Source organism: Malaclemys terrapin, chromosome 1 (genome assembly GCF_027887155.1).
Source record: "Malaclemys terrapin pileata isolate rMalTer1 chromosome 1, rMalTer1.hap1, whole genome shotgun sequence".
NCBI classification, from domain to species: Eukaryota; Metazoa; Chordata; order Testudines; family Emydidae; genus Malaclemys; species Malaclemys terrapin.
The window spans coordinates 270343673-270359797 of NC_071505.1; the positions used below are offsets into that span (position 1 = coordinate 270343673).

The 16125-nt window shown below is 39.4% G+C and overlaps 1 protein-coding gene across 1 annotated transcript in view; it reads right to left on the reverse strand.

Moving 5' to 3' along the window:
- Positions 1–1668: 1668 nt before the first annotated feature.
- EFNB2 (ephrin B2) overlaps positions 1669–16125 on the reverse strand; it is a 55014-nt gene continuing 40557 nt past the window's right edge. Inside the window, exons 3-5 of the mRNA XM_054013015.1 lie at positions 9237–9329; positions 8374–8487; positions 1669–6838 (exon numbers count right to left, since the gene is read on the reverse strand). Coding sequence (XP_053868990.1) covers positions 6456–6838; positions 8374–8487; positions 9237–9329 — 590 coding nt within the window. The 3' untranslated portion in view covers positions 1669–6455. The remainder of the gene's footprint in view (positions 6839–8373; positions 8488–9236; positions 9330–16125) is intronic.

Consider the following 16125-nt stretch of genomic DNA (forward strand, 5'->3'; position numbering starts at 1 on the left):
GTAGATAGTATGCCCAGAGCAGAGAGGGGATAGACCATTTGGTGGGTGGGTAGTGTACCCGGTGCAGAGTGGGGCATAATAATTGAGTTTAAATATTGTATTGAGAGGATGAAAAGAGACATTTGAATTGAAACCATTTTTTATTATACATTTGCTAGTAATCCAGCCTACAATAGCTATTTTTAATAAAAGTAAGTAGCAAACTACTGTCTATGTCCAATGAAATACAAATTACAATTACTATGGAAATTAAATATCACTTATAAACACATTGTTATTAATATAGTTTTCAGTCCACTAATTGTAGTGCTAAGTGTAGTGACACTTCTATAAAGCATTCTCTCCCCATTGAGGTGCTTGGGATGCCATAAGACAATCAAATCTATATCAGCATTGTGGATGAGTGTAGAATTCAGGACTGTGAGAATATTGAACCAGATGCTAAACCGAGCAACGTTAATTTACACCAGCTGAGGCTCTGGCCAGAGAGTACAACACAATCACTTTCCCCAGGTTGATACCCAAAGATTGGAGAGATGAGGCAGGCCCTCCCTACTTCTTGTTTAATTAGTTGTATTCCGCCAGCACCCATAGAGACTGTCCATACATGTATGAAAACACAGGCCAGGCCCCACAGGGCTCAGTATCTAAGTGGCAAGGGGGCTTGGCTTTTGGATCTCTAGTAACTCCAGCTGAGTCCAGTTCCTGGCTACCCTCTCTCTTCCACTGGCTTCCACTTTGATCCTAACTGTGGCATATTTGAATGCTGGTTCCCACTGTCCTCTCAACTGCATGTTCCTTCTCTCCTCCTAGTATCCATTGGCAGAACTGCCTAGAACCTGGCTTCCCCCCCTGCTCATAGTACAGTCCATCACCTGGAAATCCTGATTTCCTTTTCCAGTGTCAGCACTTTTCTCCATGTCCTGTTCAGCTTTGCAACATCTTTTCCAAAATCTGCACCACGCCATTATCATCAGCAATGGCACCTCTTGTGTCCAGCTACCCCCAGAACTGGGTCTGACATCTAGGTCCAGTTTGGCTCCCCACTGCTCTCACAATTACTGGTTCTTCTCTGCACCCCTCCCTGCCATTCCCAGCACTGCTCAAGCAGATTCCTCCCCCCTCGGCTCCATCCCATCCTTCTTTAGGACCTGCTCTCCACCTCCATCATGTGTGGGTAGAACCGTGCCCATGTTTGGCAAGGCTGTTAGGCTCTGTTCCCACTTTCAGCATGGGCAGAAGTTCCATGCACAAATAGGAAGATGCCATGTGAACACCACACCTCCTATCATTCTTCTTTCCATCATCACCATTACCTGTCTGACAACTACTAAGAGGAACATGAAGCCCTGATTAATTAAGCCTCAGAGCATGCCTATGAGTTAAATTGTATGTAGATAGAATCTCATTTCACAAACTACAGAAGAGTCAACAAGCCAAGGCCATGCAGTCCATCAGTGGCAACAAAACCAAAGAGTTCTAACTCCCTTCTTTTTTCCAAAAAGTCATCACCCTACTTGCAATCTGATGCTTCTCATAGTGAAGTAGCAACTGTGTCACCAGTAGGTTTTGTATTTTACCACACCGGGATTTGTTGCCTCCCCTCCCGCCCCCCCCACCCCAATTTTATTTTTGGTGGCTACAAAGACCAAGATCATTCTTCAAAAGTCGTTTTCCATATTTTATTGACTTTTCTCATTTCTGTTGCTATTACACCAGTTTTTGAATGAGTAAATTTTCTGCAGAAAGGGAATTTACAGTGTTCATGGAAACAAAGTGTGTCACTCACTGAGTGAGCATTTGATTGATGCAACATTGCAATGTTCAAAAAAGAGAGAACACTTCAGACGTAGATAGTAACATTTTGCTATGCTTACTCTGTGAGACAATATTTTATGTAATAGATTCTTACTCCACTTTAGATGGATAACAACTGTACATTATAATTTTATTTTCCACTTAGCCGAGCCTATTGACTCAGACAGACTCCTACTGGGGAACCAGGCTTCATAATGAGGGCAGTAAATTTTGATTTTGTGCTTGTTTGATAATTAATAGTGCAGTGTCAGCAGCAGTGCAAAAATACAAGTACATTTTTTTTTCTCTGCATGTTATAAAAGATGGACTAAGACAGCAGTTTTATGTTGGGTGTACTTCTATAAGGCACATACCATTCACCAAAAGAAATGTAACAGACTGAATGGAGTGTCTATCTGTTTATTTATATGCCCCCCACCCCACCAGCAGAGTATCTCAGCACCTCACAATGGTGAATGTATACTCTCATGAGACCCTAGTAAGATAGTGAAATATTGTTAACCCCATATACAACTAGGGAGTGGAGACAAGGTCATACAGGGAGTCTATGGCACAGCAAATTAAAGTCACTGACATTCTCTAGGCCTTCCCTCAAGTCCAGTATAAAAAAAGTGTCACTGCATCTCATGCTTCACTTATAAGTTTACTTTTCATCTGTCAACCATTCTTTCCTTGATTATTCAGCAAAGACAAATAATTTGACAAATGGGAATTACATGACCAAAAGCTATGAATAACTAGCTGCCTTTCTCGAATGGAAACTCTTAAGACAACTTGGCATCAATTGTTAAAGTGACAAAGGCATCTTTCCCCTCCTCAGACCTCCCCATATATTACTCTACAGATGATTGTTCAAATTATGTGCTTTCATGGTGACTGGGCTTTGTGAAAAAAATGACAGTATTTGTTAAATGTGGGTGTCAGTTGTTTAAGTGAAAATTATAGAGCAGCACACCCACATATTCTGTATTAAGGCTTGTGTTAGCTTGTATGTCATAGGACCCAATCCTGGGAAATCTTATGCACTTTAACTTTATTGACATGAATAGTCCCATTGATTTCACTAGGACTACTCACCGATAGTAATGATAAACATGTAGTTAAGTATTGTGAGCACTGGGACACTGAGAAATCCCACTGACTTCAAGTTAAGTGTCTGCAAGTAAGACACCAGGCCCTCATTCCACAAGCTGATCCATGTTAGTAGGCCCCTATGCCTTAATGGCACCCACTGACTTCAGTGGGGCTCCATGTGGGCATAGTGATCAGCCAATACAAATCAGGTTGCAGGATCAGGGCCCTAATTTGAAACAAAAGTAGACTTAAGTTCTCCCTATAAAGCTGTGGAGAGTTTTTTTTTTTAAAAGAAAAAGAAAACTAAGAAAAAGGAAAAAAATAAATAATCAAAAACTAAAGAAAATACTTAGAAGGCAAGATTTCCATAGGAAAAAAATATTTTATTTTTTTAAGAACAAATTCAGTTTGAAACAGACGTGGAATGTGATTTTCGTAATTTTCATTTTCTGGGGGCTAATTGCAATGTGGAACTAAAGCAGATTTCAAACCTATGACAGGCTAGTTAAAAAAAGAAAGAAAGAAAGAAAAAAATTATTTATAACTCAAGCGTAATACTGTGTTACTTACAAACTGGACAAAGAAATTCTTAAATAAATATTCATGGTACACACTTACAGCACAAATATGCAGCAATTTGGCAACCTTTTATACCATTTTTTTCTGAATACAGTGCAAAGGGGAATGACACTGCCTTTAAACAAGCTGTAGCTAAATACATTGCAAAATTCAAATTTTATACAAAACATCTTGCTTAGACTTTATAAAAAACCAACATTGCTCTATATACACAATCTGGTTAAGAAAAGCCATTTCTATTTTGTTTTCATGTGTGTTTTTTTATTTAAAAAGGTGAATAAGGCTACTGTAACACCCCAAATCCATATACAGTAAATCTGAACCTATTTACAGCATCTTCACTTAGACATGATGGTGCAAATTCCAAGTCGGGTGACTAGGGATGATAATACAAGCAAGGCATTTACAGTAACTTTTCAAAGCTGAACCAACGTCAAATAAAGGAACAGTTGGTAGATTGTCATAATGCTGCACCAAACACAAAACAGAAGCACAGTACATTTTTTCAATTGTTTGCAGGTTGCTCTTCATCAATTCATCTGATTTTTTTTCACAGTTTAGTACATAACCAGAATGTAGCCAACTGATGAAACATACACTTGATTTAATTAAAATCAGACTCACTATGCCTTTCTCCTTTTTCCCTTTCTCCCCCTCCTTCAAAATAAAATCTTAATGACTTACAAGAAAATCTTGTATGGATGGATTCACAGAAAGGAGGGGTTGTTGGAAAGAATTACATATGTACTGTAGTTAGTCACCATGGTAACCTTCCACAGAACCAGGCTTTTTTCTTTTCTTTTTTTCTCTCCTTTTTGACCAACATCATTTTCAGGTTCAGGAAATAGAGAGAGTAATCATTTCTATGACAGTTCATTTTTTTGCAGGTGCTCGCTGGAGGTTTGAGAACCTTAAAATGCTGTTGCTACATTTTCTTTCCAATTCGGAAAGCAAAGTGTTACCATAGTAACATGACCATGTTAAAGATGTCTATTTTGCATAGCACATAAAAAGTAGGATTCTTTTTTATTTTGTTCAGCGTGGGGGATGTGGGGGAAAAAACATGCTAAAGCAGAAAAACTTTAACCTGAAACTCCCCTTCTGTGTGACCTGCTGAAATCTACAGAACACTTCAGTCCATAAGGCAAGGGAAAACACAACACAGAAAATAAATGCCGGAACATCTTCTCATTGTTAAATATATGATTCAGTAACATTGATTTCCTGGATTTCTGGGCTTGTGTTTCCTAGTCTACTGTTATGTGAGACGCCTTTACAGGGCTTTGTTATTTGTGTATTTACGCTCATTATTGTTATTTTTGGAATGAAGTTGTTTTTTTCCCACAAGCAGTCATCCAATTTTTATTTTTATTTTTTAATGCTGAGAAATTAAGACCATTTAATTGCCACAAATTAATTTCACATCTTCTGGTGTAGATTCTGTGCAATCTCAAAATATATATTAGAAAAACAATCTTTCACTTTATATTCCTTGTGTTCTATACACCTATTATAAATAAGTCATATCGTCCTTCTCCCTCTCAGTGTCATCATTTATTTTATCCTTATGGTAAGAGGTTTTCCATATGTGCTTTAACTTTGAAACAGAGCACCAATGAACTGCTGTGTCAGTCACCGTACCTACACTGCACTGTGCAGGGACAGCCCTACCATAAACCAAAGAGTCAAAAGGCTCAATCAGAAACAAAATCCTGTTCTATTTGGAGAGCTGAGAATGTATTTAATAACTCCATTGGTGATGGAATTACTGCTCTTTTGACCCTTTGGCTTATAATCATCTCGGTCAGATTTGGCTCTCCGCTATTTTCTTAAATGCTTTCCCTGTGTTTAGTAAAATGTGATAAGTATAGCAGCTGAGTCTGCTTAAAAAGTCATCCAAAGCAGACTACAATTTTATGACAGCGTCCAAGCTGTATATCTTATTGCCAGTACCACAACAGTTCTGCCCTAATACATCATCAGCGGCCTACTATTGTCTTGTCCTCCAGGCTTGTTCATTTACTAACAATACCCCTTTGTCCTACTGTATTGAAGGTACTATTTTTTTCTGCACACTGCTATTTGATAACCGTGAACTCCTTCAAGTGCAGCCCTAATCCACAGCTCGTGTTGTGTCTCCTACTTGCCTCTTAAAACTTAGCACACCAAAGTGCTGTGCTACCTAAATTATGTTTCTTTCTGGCTTCTATTTCAGAGGCAGCAGCATTCAACTGCAATTGCAGTCAGCCCTTCCCTGCCACCGTCCAATCCTGGTCTTGACTTCACTGACAGCCTAACTTTTGGCTGGAAAGCTCCTTATTAGCAAACACAGTTTCTATAAATGTATTACCCATTCTAGAGAGGCTGCAGATGCATGGAGCATGGCACTCCAAATGTTAATGTTCTGTTAGTGATGCAGGAGGTGGAGTGAAAAGAAATCTTATGTGAAGAATGGCAGAACCCTGGATAACAGAAATAAATGTAACAGTGATGGACTAAAAGCAAGAGAATTTAAAAGTCTTACTTAGATGCCGAGGTCTGTGTGACAAATCCAGTCTGCACTGAGAGAGAGACACAAAAAGTCGTAAGATTGCATTTCAAGCCTGATATCCTAGAGCACCTTCCCAGGATGCCTAGATCTATTAAACGTCCACAAATCACTCCATCTTCCCTTGGCTTTTGTATATGCCTGGATGCCTGCAGCACATGGCTTCGAGGATGATGAATGTAACAAGAATACAGCAATCAGAGAATGGGTATCTTCTACGGAAAGTCTTCCAGCTTTTAGTGAATGTTTGTTCACTGAGACAGGAATTCTACAGACTAGATAAGCTGTCCAGCTCAAGAAGGCTCTCTGAGAAAAGGGTGTTGCCCTTTCCCCCTGTGCCTGAGTCAATACTAGTGCACAAGGGGGTCATCACAAACCCCAACAGAAAGCATCTGACCAGTAAGTTTCCTCTATAACTCAAAGGTACCACAGTTTGTCAGACTTTGTAATAAATGTTTGCTGGACTCTGAGGAGGCATCTCTTGAACTATATACACTGGATGTCCATAGTCTCCGCTGACCTTTTCATAGTGAGGGCAAAAAACACTGTCTGCAGTCCTTAGAGGAATGATAATGTCACTTGGCTCAGAACCATTGTTGTTGCCACTACGTTTTGGGGTGGCTAACGTACTAAGTGACAGAGTTGTAGTGTGCTGGGGTGAATGCTTCCTGTGTCTTCTCCGGTACTTCAATAAAAGAACCACCAAAGTGATGATGATGACGATGAAAATGATGCACCCTGATGCAATCCCTGCAAATAAGGCCACCTCTGAACCAAGTATACTGGAATGTCCAGCCTTACTGCCATCTGTGCTGGATCCTAGAAAGAGAAGAAAACACAAAGGGAAGTTATCGCTGTCCTGTGACCATTGTATGGTGCTTAACTTAAAAATGTGAAGACTCAGCAGGACTGGAAGAATTAACTGGCACTAAACTTTGACAAACCAATTACCCTGTTAGGTAGCTAAATGCAAACAGCTGAAGTCAGCAATCAATATTAAACAAGACTTTGTGTCTGTTGGTCTTACTTTTACGCTGCTCCCAAACCGCATTGTTTTCTTTTCATATATCATCATCCATCAGCAGCAAGGCCTGGGACTGACAAGGCAGCCTTTGATACATTCTGCATCTTTTAACAGATGCCGGCCAGCTCAAGGCAGCAAACAGGGAAAAACAGGGAAATGGCAAATCTCAGGACAGCTGACACTTTGGTATCATAGTCTTGCTACTTTCTCTTTCAGATACTAGTTTAAATTAAACCACCGACTGTGTCTACGTATTTTGCTTACTAATGAAACAAGGAAGCTGCAGGCAGCAGGGGAGGTAGGTAAAATGTTTCTGATGCAACTAGTTTTTATTATTTAAATTACATTTATTTAAAAAATATATATATTTGGAAGGCAGAAAAAAGCTCTCACTCTGAACAGCCTGCTGAGTGCATGGCATCATCGCATTATCAGTTTGTCACAAGAATTCAATGAATTCTTACTTAGAAAGTTTAAAATAACTTCCCTCTCTTGATGCTCAGTTCCAGATGGAATAATGCTGTGGATGCTAAATTCTCGTAACTATCAACTCTGCCTACAATAACCTTAGCACAAAATTGCTGATGCCTGCTCGACAACTGCCAACTCAAAGATTCATTAGCAGGGTAGCAAATAATGTAGCCAGCGAAGACAGACTTGAAGCCATTGGTGAAACCCAGAGTCGACTGATAACCAGTTTAGCTTTGTAATATTCTAAATTTCCTATTTTTCACAGTGACCTTGTTTATTTATTTTTTGTTCACTTAAAGCATGAAAAGCAGTTTGAAGATATTGGTCTGAAAACCATGAGCTCCTCATATTAAAAAGATACATTTTTAAAAACCTTTTAAAATTTAGGATCAATCAGTCATTTGTAGACTTTATAAGATCAGATAAGAGATTAGAGCATTAATTATAGATGCGTTAAAATAAACCTTACAAATGGCTGTTGAGAACCATTTGATAATGTATCAGACGGGAAGAGAGAGATAGAAATATTCTCTCATCTGCCAGGGTACTAAACATAAGTCAGCACTTATCACTGTAAACCTATTCAGAGAAACTACTACCCAAAAACTTTCCTGGAAATGAATGATTTTCTTAGATGTAATTTACTCCAACTGCAAAATGGGATAGGGGCAATATGTGCAATGGCCAAAATGTACAGCTTCTAGCTACCATCCACTGGTGCAGCAGAACACATTTTTGTTTGATCTCACTATGCAAATATTTGCTTTTAACAAATTCCAATGCTAAAATAATGATGTAAGGAATGGAAAAAAATCCCTTAAAATGGCACTTCCCAAGACCAAAAAATCCCGATGTGTACCTGAATTATCCTTTACAAATGGACTCGTTGTGGAGCTTTTTCCATTGGTACCAGCTTCTTGTTCGGGACGTTTAGTTGGACCAGTATTACGGGGTGATCCAGCAGAATTGGGATCTGTACAAAAGAAAAATGATTGATTTCAATTTAGACAACTGAAGATAAGTATATCTTATAAGGCTGCTATATATCATGAGATAAGACTAGCTTTGAATAAAAGATTCTTTATGCAAAGGGCTACGAGATAGAAGAATATAATTTTCCTTTTAAAGCAAAATTGATTTTTTTCAGAGGTTTAGATTGTGAGGCCATCTGCAGAAACTATAGGGATTCCTGTAATTGGCTAGAAAAGCTTTGCAGATGACATTTCAGTTTAACTGAGCAAGTTGAGTGACTCCTAAACCAATTTCTAATTAGAAGAATAATTCTTTCTTTCTGCACAATAGGTTATCTATATATAAAGAGACAATGAACAAAAACCTCTTCTGTAGTTAGAATTCATAACAAAAAAACCTATAGAAACATTAGCTTCCCTCCTTTCATTTATTCCAAATAATTATGAACTGTGAAGTGGTGGGTTTGTTTTTAAAATACAAATAAAAATGACTGAAATGCATTATTACTGGCTGTCCTTCCCTTCTAGAGAGCTCTACAATAAAGAGATCTTATTACATTAGCGCTCCTCTTGTAGAAATCTGTCAGTAGCTTAGGTACAGAAAATAGGCTTTGCTCGCAAAATCTAAGGGAAGAATGACCAAACTAGACTCAGTTGGCACTCTGTTCTATGCTATTAAAAGAAGCCTGCACACTAAGTGGGGTACTGAGACTGATCAAAGTGATTTCATGAAACAGCAGATGGTCTTTACCTTGTCCAACTTTCATGAGGATCTTCATGGCTTTTGTCTGGCACACCCCTCCCTCCTGGTTATCCAGGCCCTCTAATGACCCATTTGATGTTGCTGATTAAAAGAAAAATAAAAAAAAGATTTCAGGAAATCAGTAGGCAAAGTGATGTGAATATGCATGCCTGAAAACAGGGAGTCCTTTAATCTACTGGAATCTGTTCTTGTTGCTCAGGTTGACCTAGGAAAAGCTGTGAAATGTTGAAAGCCAAAAGAATGAATACATCGGTAAGTCATACATTATATACAAACACTGGAATGAGTTATCAGGTTTCAAATTTACTCAGCCACCTTTTCTTCTATGCATAATTGACTGACTTTCTATTATGCCCCTGGATGAAATGGCATCACCTTCCAAATAAAGGTAATGGAGTCAGCTGAAAAAGAAGCCCTGCCAGGCTCAAAGCAGCAAAGTACTTAATTCACTTTTTTTTTTTTTAAAGCAACATCATAATAATCACCACAGTACACCTGCTTCCTCTGTGACAGATCTCCTGTTTAAGGAAATGTGCACATACAAAAGACAAGGTGAAATCCGAGATTCCACACTGATTGGAAATCAGTATTTTATTTTTTTTAATACAATCTTATTTTTCTTAGGGCTTTTAAAAACTGTTCTACTTTAACAGAAACCTTTCAGCTTCCACAAACAAATTAGTGTCTCCCCCATGTTTAAATTGTTCTTTCTTATCTGTATGCTTGCTTGAACTCCACATACCCACTTGCAGCCCACTGCTAGCTGGTATTACAATCTGATTTGTGTACGAAGCACAGCTCACTTCGGGAACTCATACAAATCAAGTCAGAGTCTACGTGATTTTACTCTATCACCAATATTCGGGGGGAGAGGGGGAGATCAGTTTTTTTCCATGCTACACTGATACTATACTGTATTGTATTCTTAGGACTACAATGTATTGCATCCTTTACTAGCCACATCCTTATAAGTATGCTCCTGACAGACAGTACTGCAGATTAACCAGATACATTAACAACAATGCAGTATTTAATAATGGGGGATGATTGTAAATCTACTTCATTTCATGATTTGTATGAGTGTTTTGTCCATTTCCCTTTATTTCCCAAAACACACACACACACACACAACTGATACCAGACCACCTAATGCAAAAAAATAAATAACAGATATCAGTTGTATTACTTGTTGGGATTCCCATGGACTGCTTATATTAAACAGCACTTTTCTTCCTCTAGACTCAGTCGTTTCATCTGAGGACCTAATTCAGCAAGGGCCTCACACTGTCCAGCTCTTTGTTTTCAGTTCCCCTTCCCCTCCCCTTTCAGCTTCCTCTGGGATTTGCTTTTAATATAGCTTATGTGTATTTCCTACTTCCTTCACAGTGTCTTCCCAGTCCCATGTTAATATTTTTTCTTCTCCTTAGCTATATACCCTTTACACTGAACCTACCTTCCTACCTTGTGATCCACTTCTTGTTTTACTTCCACTTCTGCCTCTTTTGTGTGTAACCTGTTTCCCCCCCACCCCTATAAAATTTCCAACTTGTTACTCCTTTTCCTATACTTTCCTTTCCTTATATTTGGGCCCTCCCGTTTTTTTTCCCCCTCTACAACTAATCTTGTTTTCCCCTCCCTCACTGCACGCACAATCATCACAAACAAAGTTACTGAAACTTTCTAATCTTTGCTTTAAAAAAGTTTTGAAAATGAAAAAAATAAAACCCAACAACCCACACCACAATAAGTAATTTAAGATAAAAGCAGATCTGAAATGCGCCATTGCATTGCCAGACTCAGAAAATAATGGAGACATATAGTTTTGGGTTTTTTTGTTTTGTTTTCCAGAGGGAAAAAAAATCAATACTAAGAACTAGTTCTGGACATAAATCAAATGTGTCTTTGCTGAAAGTGTTTTTTATGACCTATTTGCCAATGTACAGGCACAAGGACAGGAAAAAAAGTAGTAAATAGAAATATCAAAACTGAGCATCAGCTGAGAGTACAGCTAATAAACACTGACTTTATTTTTTTTTTTTGTGAGTTTTGTTTTTTGTTTTTTATATCTAGGCTACAGAGATTCACAATCACTTTAAACTCCACATTCTCAGGTTTTAATTGAATAGAGTACAGCCCCTTCTCAATATCAGTACCCTTTAAAAATCTGTCTGATTTAACCTACACTGTCGGAGACCACAATAAAATTAGAAGACTTACAGTTTAACCTCAGTCTAAGACAAGGAAAGTAAGATGGCAATAGGAATGCAAAACTATTACAAATCCCCGGTCTCCATCAAGATAGCCCAATATTACAACGAAGCTGATGTGTGCTTTTCAGAGTTCAAACTGCCTTGCTTGCTTACTAAAAGAATGCTTTCTTAGCTTTGATGCTGAATGAATGAATTTGCAGGAGTATTCACTTTTTCCACTGTCCTTCAAGGGGTTTTCTGAAAGCTGATGTTATAGTTCAGGGGCGAGAACACCATATCCTGTGGAAGGAGGAGTATTCAGTGAAGTATATTCCAGAGGCAAAGCAGTTTCTCCCCTTAATTAAACTAACAATTAGTCAAGGCTGGAGGAGGACATTATTTGAAAAATTTCATTATGGCTGTCAAGATATCACCTCACATATCCCAGTGTGTGGGGAGGAAGACGGGGCAGTTTTAAACAGTTTTAAGATTCAAGAAGATGAAGGATTTTCACTGAGAGAGAAAAATAACATGGGATACCAGAGAAAACACTGTTTCCTGTCAAAAGCTTAGTATGCAGAAGTCAAACAAGGGAACAAGTGCAAAATATTCCTAGAACACTTGCAGCTGTCTTTGTATTTGATCTCTGAGTGAAAATTACATCTCCAGTGATCTAAACCACCTCCATTACACACACACGCATACTTCAGGTGGGTAACCCTGTCCCTGGAGTTCTAATTACATTAATGTTGCATCCTGATTCCTAAGAATTTTTTAAAACAATTAATAAAGGTTTTTTCTGTGATATTATTAAAGGTAATGATCATGAAATCACAAAAATAATTAACTATATTTTGAAGTGCACTTGCTAATCTGAGATTTGTGTGTTTATAAAATATTGGACCAAAATCTTAAACTCTCCACTCAGTTTATTTAAAAAAAGAATGTGCATTTTCTATGCCTATGCCTGATCTGCTTTAGGAGCATTTGCTCCAAATATTTTATCTGACAGTCTATTGTCATGCTAAGAAGAAAGTGCAATGAATGTTTAATTTATTAGGCTCTAATTAAATGATGCAGTATGCTTGAAGATGACCAGTTGTATCATTGTTCCTACCACTGTTATACAATTGCAACAAATCTTGTAGAAAGTGTATCATGTAAGGTGTCAATGGAAAAGTTACGATCTGTCAAGTATGATTACGCTGGTTAAATCCATGTATCATCACTGTATCTGAAGTTATGAATATTGGCTCGGTATTTGTATCTCAGATGTTTTTGTTCTTGGGGTGACATCAACAAGGTAGGCTATGCCTTCACTAGCACTTTTGTCAGTAAAACTTAGGTCGCTCATAGGTTACACTGACAGAAGCACTGGTGTGGACATCGCTATGTCGGCGGGAGACACCCTTCCATTGACACAGCTACCGCCCCTAACTGGGGGGTGGTTTAATTATGTCGACGGGAGAGCTCTGTCCCACCAGCATAGAGCAGCTACACAGGAGATCTTACAGCGGCACAGCTGCATCGGTACAGCTGTGCAGCTGTAAGGTCTCTAGTGTAGACACAGCCATAGTTTACATTCAGTCTCACCAGCCCATTATGAATAAATGAATACAAGAACAAATGGATATAAACTGGCCATCAGGAAGTTTAGACTTGAAATTAGACCAAAGTTTCTAACCATCAGAGGAGTAAAGTTCTGGAACAGTCTTTCAAGGGGAGCAGTGGGGCAAAAGACATACCTGGCTTCAAGACTAAGCTTGTTAAGTTTATGGAGGGAATGGTATGATGCGCTAGCCCAATTTTGGCAATTAATTGATCTTTGATTATTAGCGGTAAATATGCCCAATGGCCTGTGATGGGATATTAGATGGGGTGGGATCTGAGTTACTACAGAGAATCCTTTCCTGGGTGTGTGGCTGGTGAGTCTTGCCCACATGCTCAGGGTTTAGCTGATCGCCATATTTGGGGTCAGGAAGGAATTTTCCTCCAGGGCAGATTGGCAGAGGCCCTGGGAGTTTTTTGCCTTCCTTTGCAGCGTGGGGCACGGGTCACTTGCTGCAGGATTCTCTGCACCTTGAAGTCTTTAAACCATGATTTGAGAACTTCAATAGCTCAGACATAGGTTAGGGGTTTATTACAGGAGTTGGTGGGTGAGATTCTGTGGCCTGCGTTGTGCAGGTCAGACTAGACGATCATGATGGTCCCTTCTGATCTTAAAGTCTATGACTCTAAGCTATTCAAGCTTGATAGGCCATTAAGAATACATTCTTCAGAAAGCTCTTTCTGAGGATGCCTCAGACAGCAAGGAGCCAATGGCCATCCCTGTGATTCAGCAAAATATGTAAGGGCATGTGATGTGGACATGAGACCTCAGACTCCATCTTTGTCAGTAACTTTCCATACTCAGGGTCTGTGGGCTTTGATTGGGACAGTAAATTTCCATGCATGTGGCAGAGGTAGGGTTGCCAACTTTCTAATTACTAAAAACTGGACCTCCCGGTCTGCCTCTTCCCCCTAAGGCCCCATCTGCTGCTGCATCTCTTCCCTTGAGACCCTGCCCCGCTTCGCTTCTTCCCCCAAGTCCCCACCACTGCTCCAACTCTTCCCTTGAGGCCCTGCCCCTGCTCTGCCTTTTCCTTCAAGGCCCTGCTCCACTCATTCCTCTCCCCTTCCCCCCATCACTCGCTGCTCTCCTCCCTCCCCCACCCCATCCTTGTCACTCAATCCTCTCCACCTCCCCATCACCCCGTTGGACTCCCTCTGCTCCGGAACTGGGACAGGAACTGCAGCCTGACACCTGCCTACCCACAAGATGCAGGTAGAAGGCAGCCCCGGCTGAGCAGGGGCTGGCACAGGTTGATGACCCGGTGCCTCCCCCCAATGGTAATCAGACTTTTGGTATCCAGTCAGTACATCTGACTGGACACTGACAAGTCCCCTTTTTTTACCAGACTTTCCAGTCAAAAACTGGACACCTACCAACCCTAGTCAGAGGATATAAAAGACATCTGAGACATCTCCATTTTCCCTCATTCCTGCTCCAATTCTCTGGACTGTGGATTTACAATTAAAAAGAAGTATACTGAACTATGGACTGAGGACCTTCCAATCTTTTGGAAGTTACCAGAGACACTTTTACAAGCCAGCAATCTATTTCATCATTGCTATGATCCTGATCTATGAACACTGAAAATCACTTTTATGTATATGATTCCTTAACCATTCAATAACTTTCGTCTTTTCTTTTGTTAATAAAATCTCTAGTCAGTTTACTAAGGATTGGCTGACAGCATGATATTTGGCTAACATCTGAGATTTATATTGACCTAAGGGGCATGTGTCTGATCCCTTGGGAGTGGTAGAACCTCATATATGGTGAACTGGGTTTGTCTGAATGGGAACCAAGGACTGGAATGCTAAAAGGGGACTTAGTGTGGCTTCTGGTTAACCAGTGTGTTACTACAGAAGCACCTTTGTTACTGGTTTGGTGAATCTAATTATAGAATAAACCACCAGTTTTGGGGGATTGTCTGCCCAGTTTCTTGCAGTCCGTCCTGAGTGTGGCATTCTCAGTGTGGTCTATCCCAGGCAACCAGTCACATTTATCATCAGAAAAACTATATAATCCTGCAAAAAATTACATACTTAAACAAAGTTGCTCATAGGTGTGTTTTCAGGATTGAGCTCTACGTTTGTTATATCGTGTCAACAGCATCTTCCAGTAAACTGAAAATAAGCACAACAGTACTAACTGGATAAAACAGCATTCATTACTCCTCCCTCCCCCCCCTTGGATGACACAGGTGCATCTGAGCTTCTGAAGTCCAGTCATGCGCCACTGAAGTCAATGGCAAAACTTCTGTTGACTACAGTCAGAAGCAGAATGAGGCAGTTGGTAAGCAAGAGCCTATACTCAACCTTTAAACAAACAAACAGATGCCTATATCTCTATGAATCCCAACTCTCCCTGTCCAAAGTTTAAGACTAACACGTTTTCAACAATAAACTGAAATTGATGTTTGATCACTATACTTGTGGCATGAGCCAGAATTACTTGAAGTTCATAGGAGTTGTCAGAGTGCAAGGAATACAGGGTTGGGCTCAAAGTGTTTTGTAGATTTGTGTCACTGGATTTTTAAGAAATGGCAGTTAAAGAGACCTGACTAATTCTTGCTTTTGGAATGTGAAATATGTCTATTCACTAATTGTAAAATACATTCTCAATATATCCCCTGATTTGACATGGGAGGTGATGAAATTATTCAGACCAAAGCATCCAGTTCTAGTTCTGCCTGCTGTGGTTTAAAATACATAAAAAGCCACTGGAAGTCATAAATCAGTGTTTGATCTTTCATATTTATTTGCTTTTAAAACTTCACAATCCCTGTTTATTGTGTGAAATGCATTAGCCATAAATGCAGAGGCAGGGAATCAGTGACTGAAACAGAATCAGCAGACAAGAATAGTTCCTGGCTATGATTTTTATACAGTCCCCATGGAGAGGAAGTAATATTACATTTTAATATGTCTTCATTTGATTGTTATTACTCGGCCTCCCAGGAGGCTAAGCCGCTCCATGGATCTTTGGCTGTTTTCAACCAATCAGGTTGGTGACTTTGCTCTAATCAGATGGAGAATTAAGCTTCTGGATTTGTGCCTCTATATAGCTTTTCATTCACAAA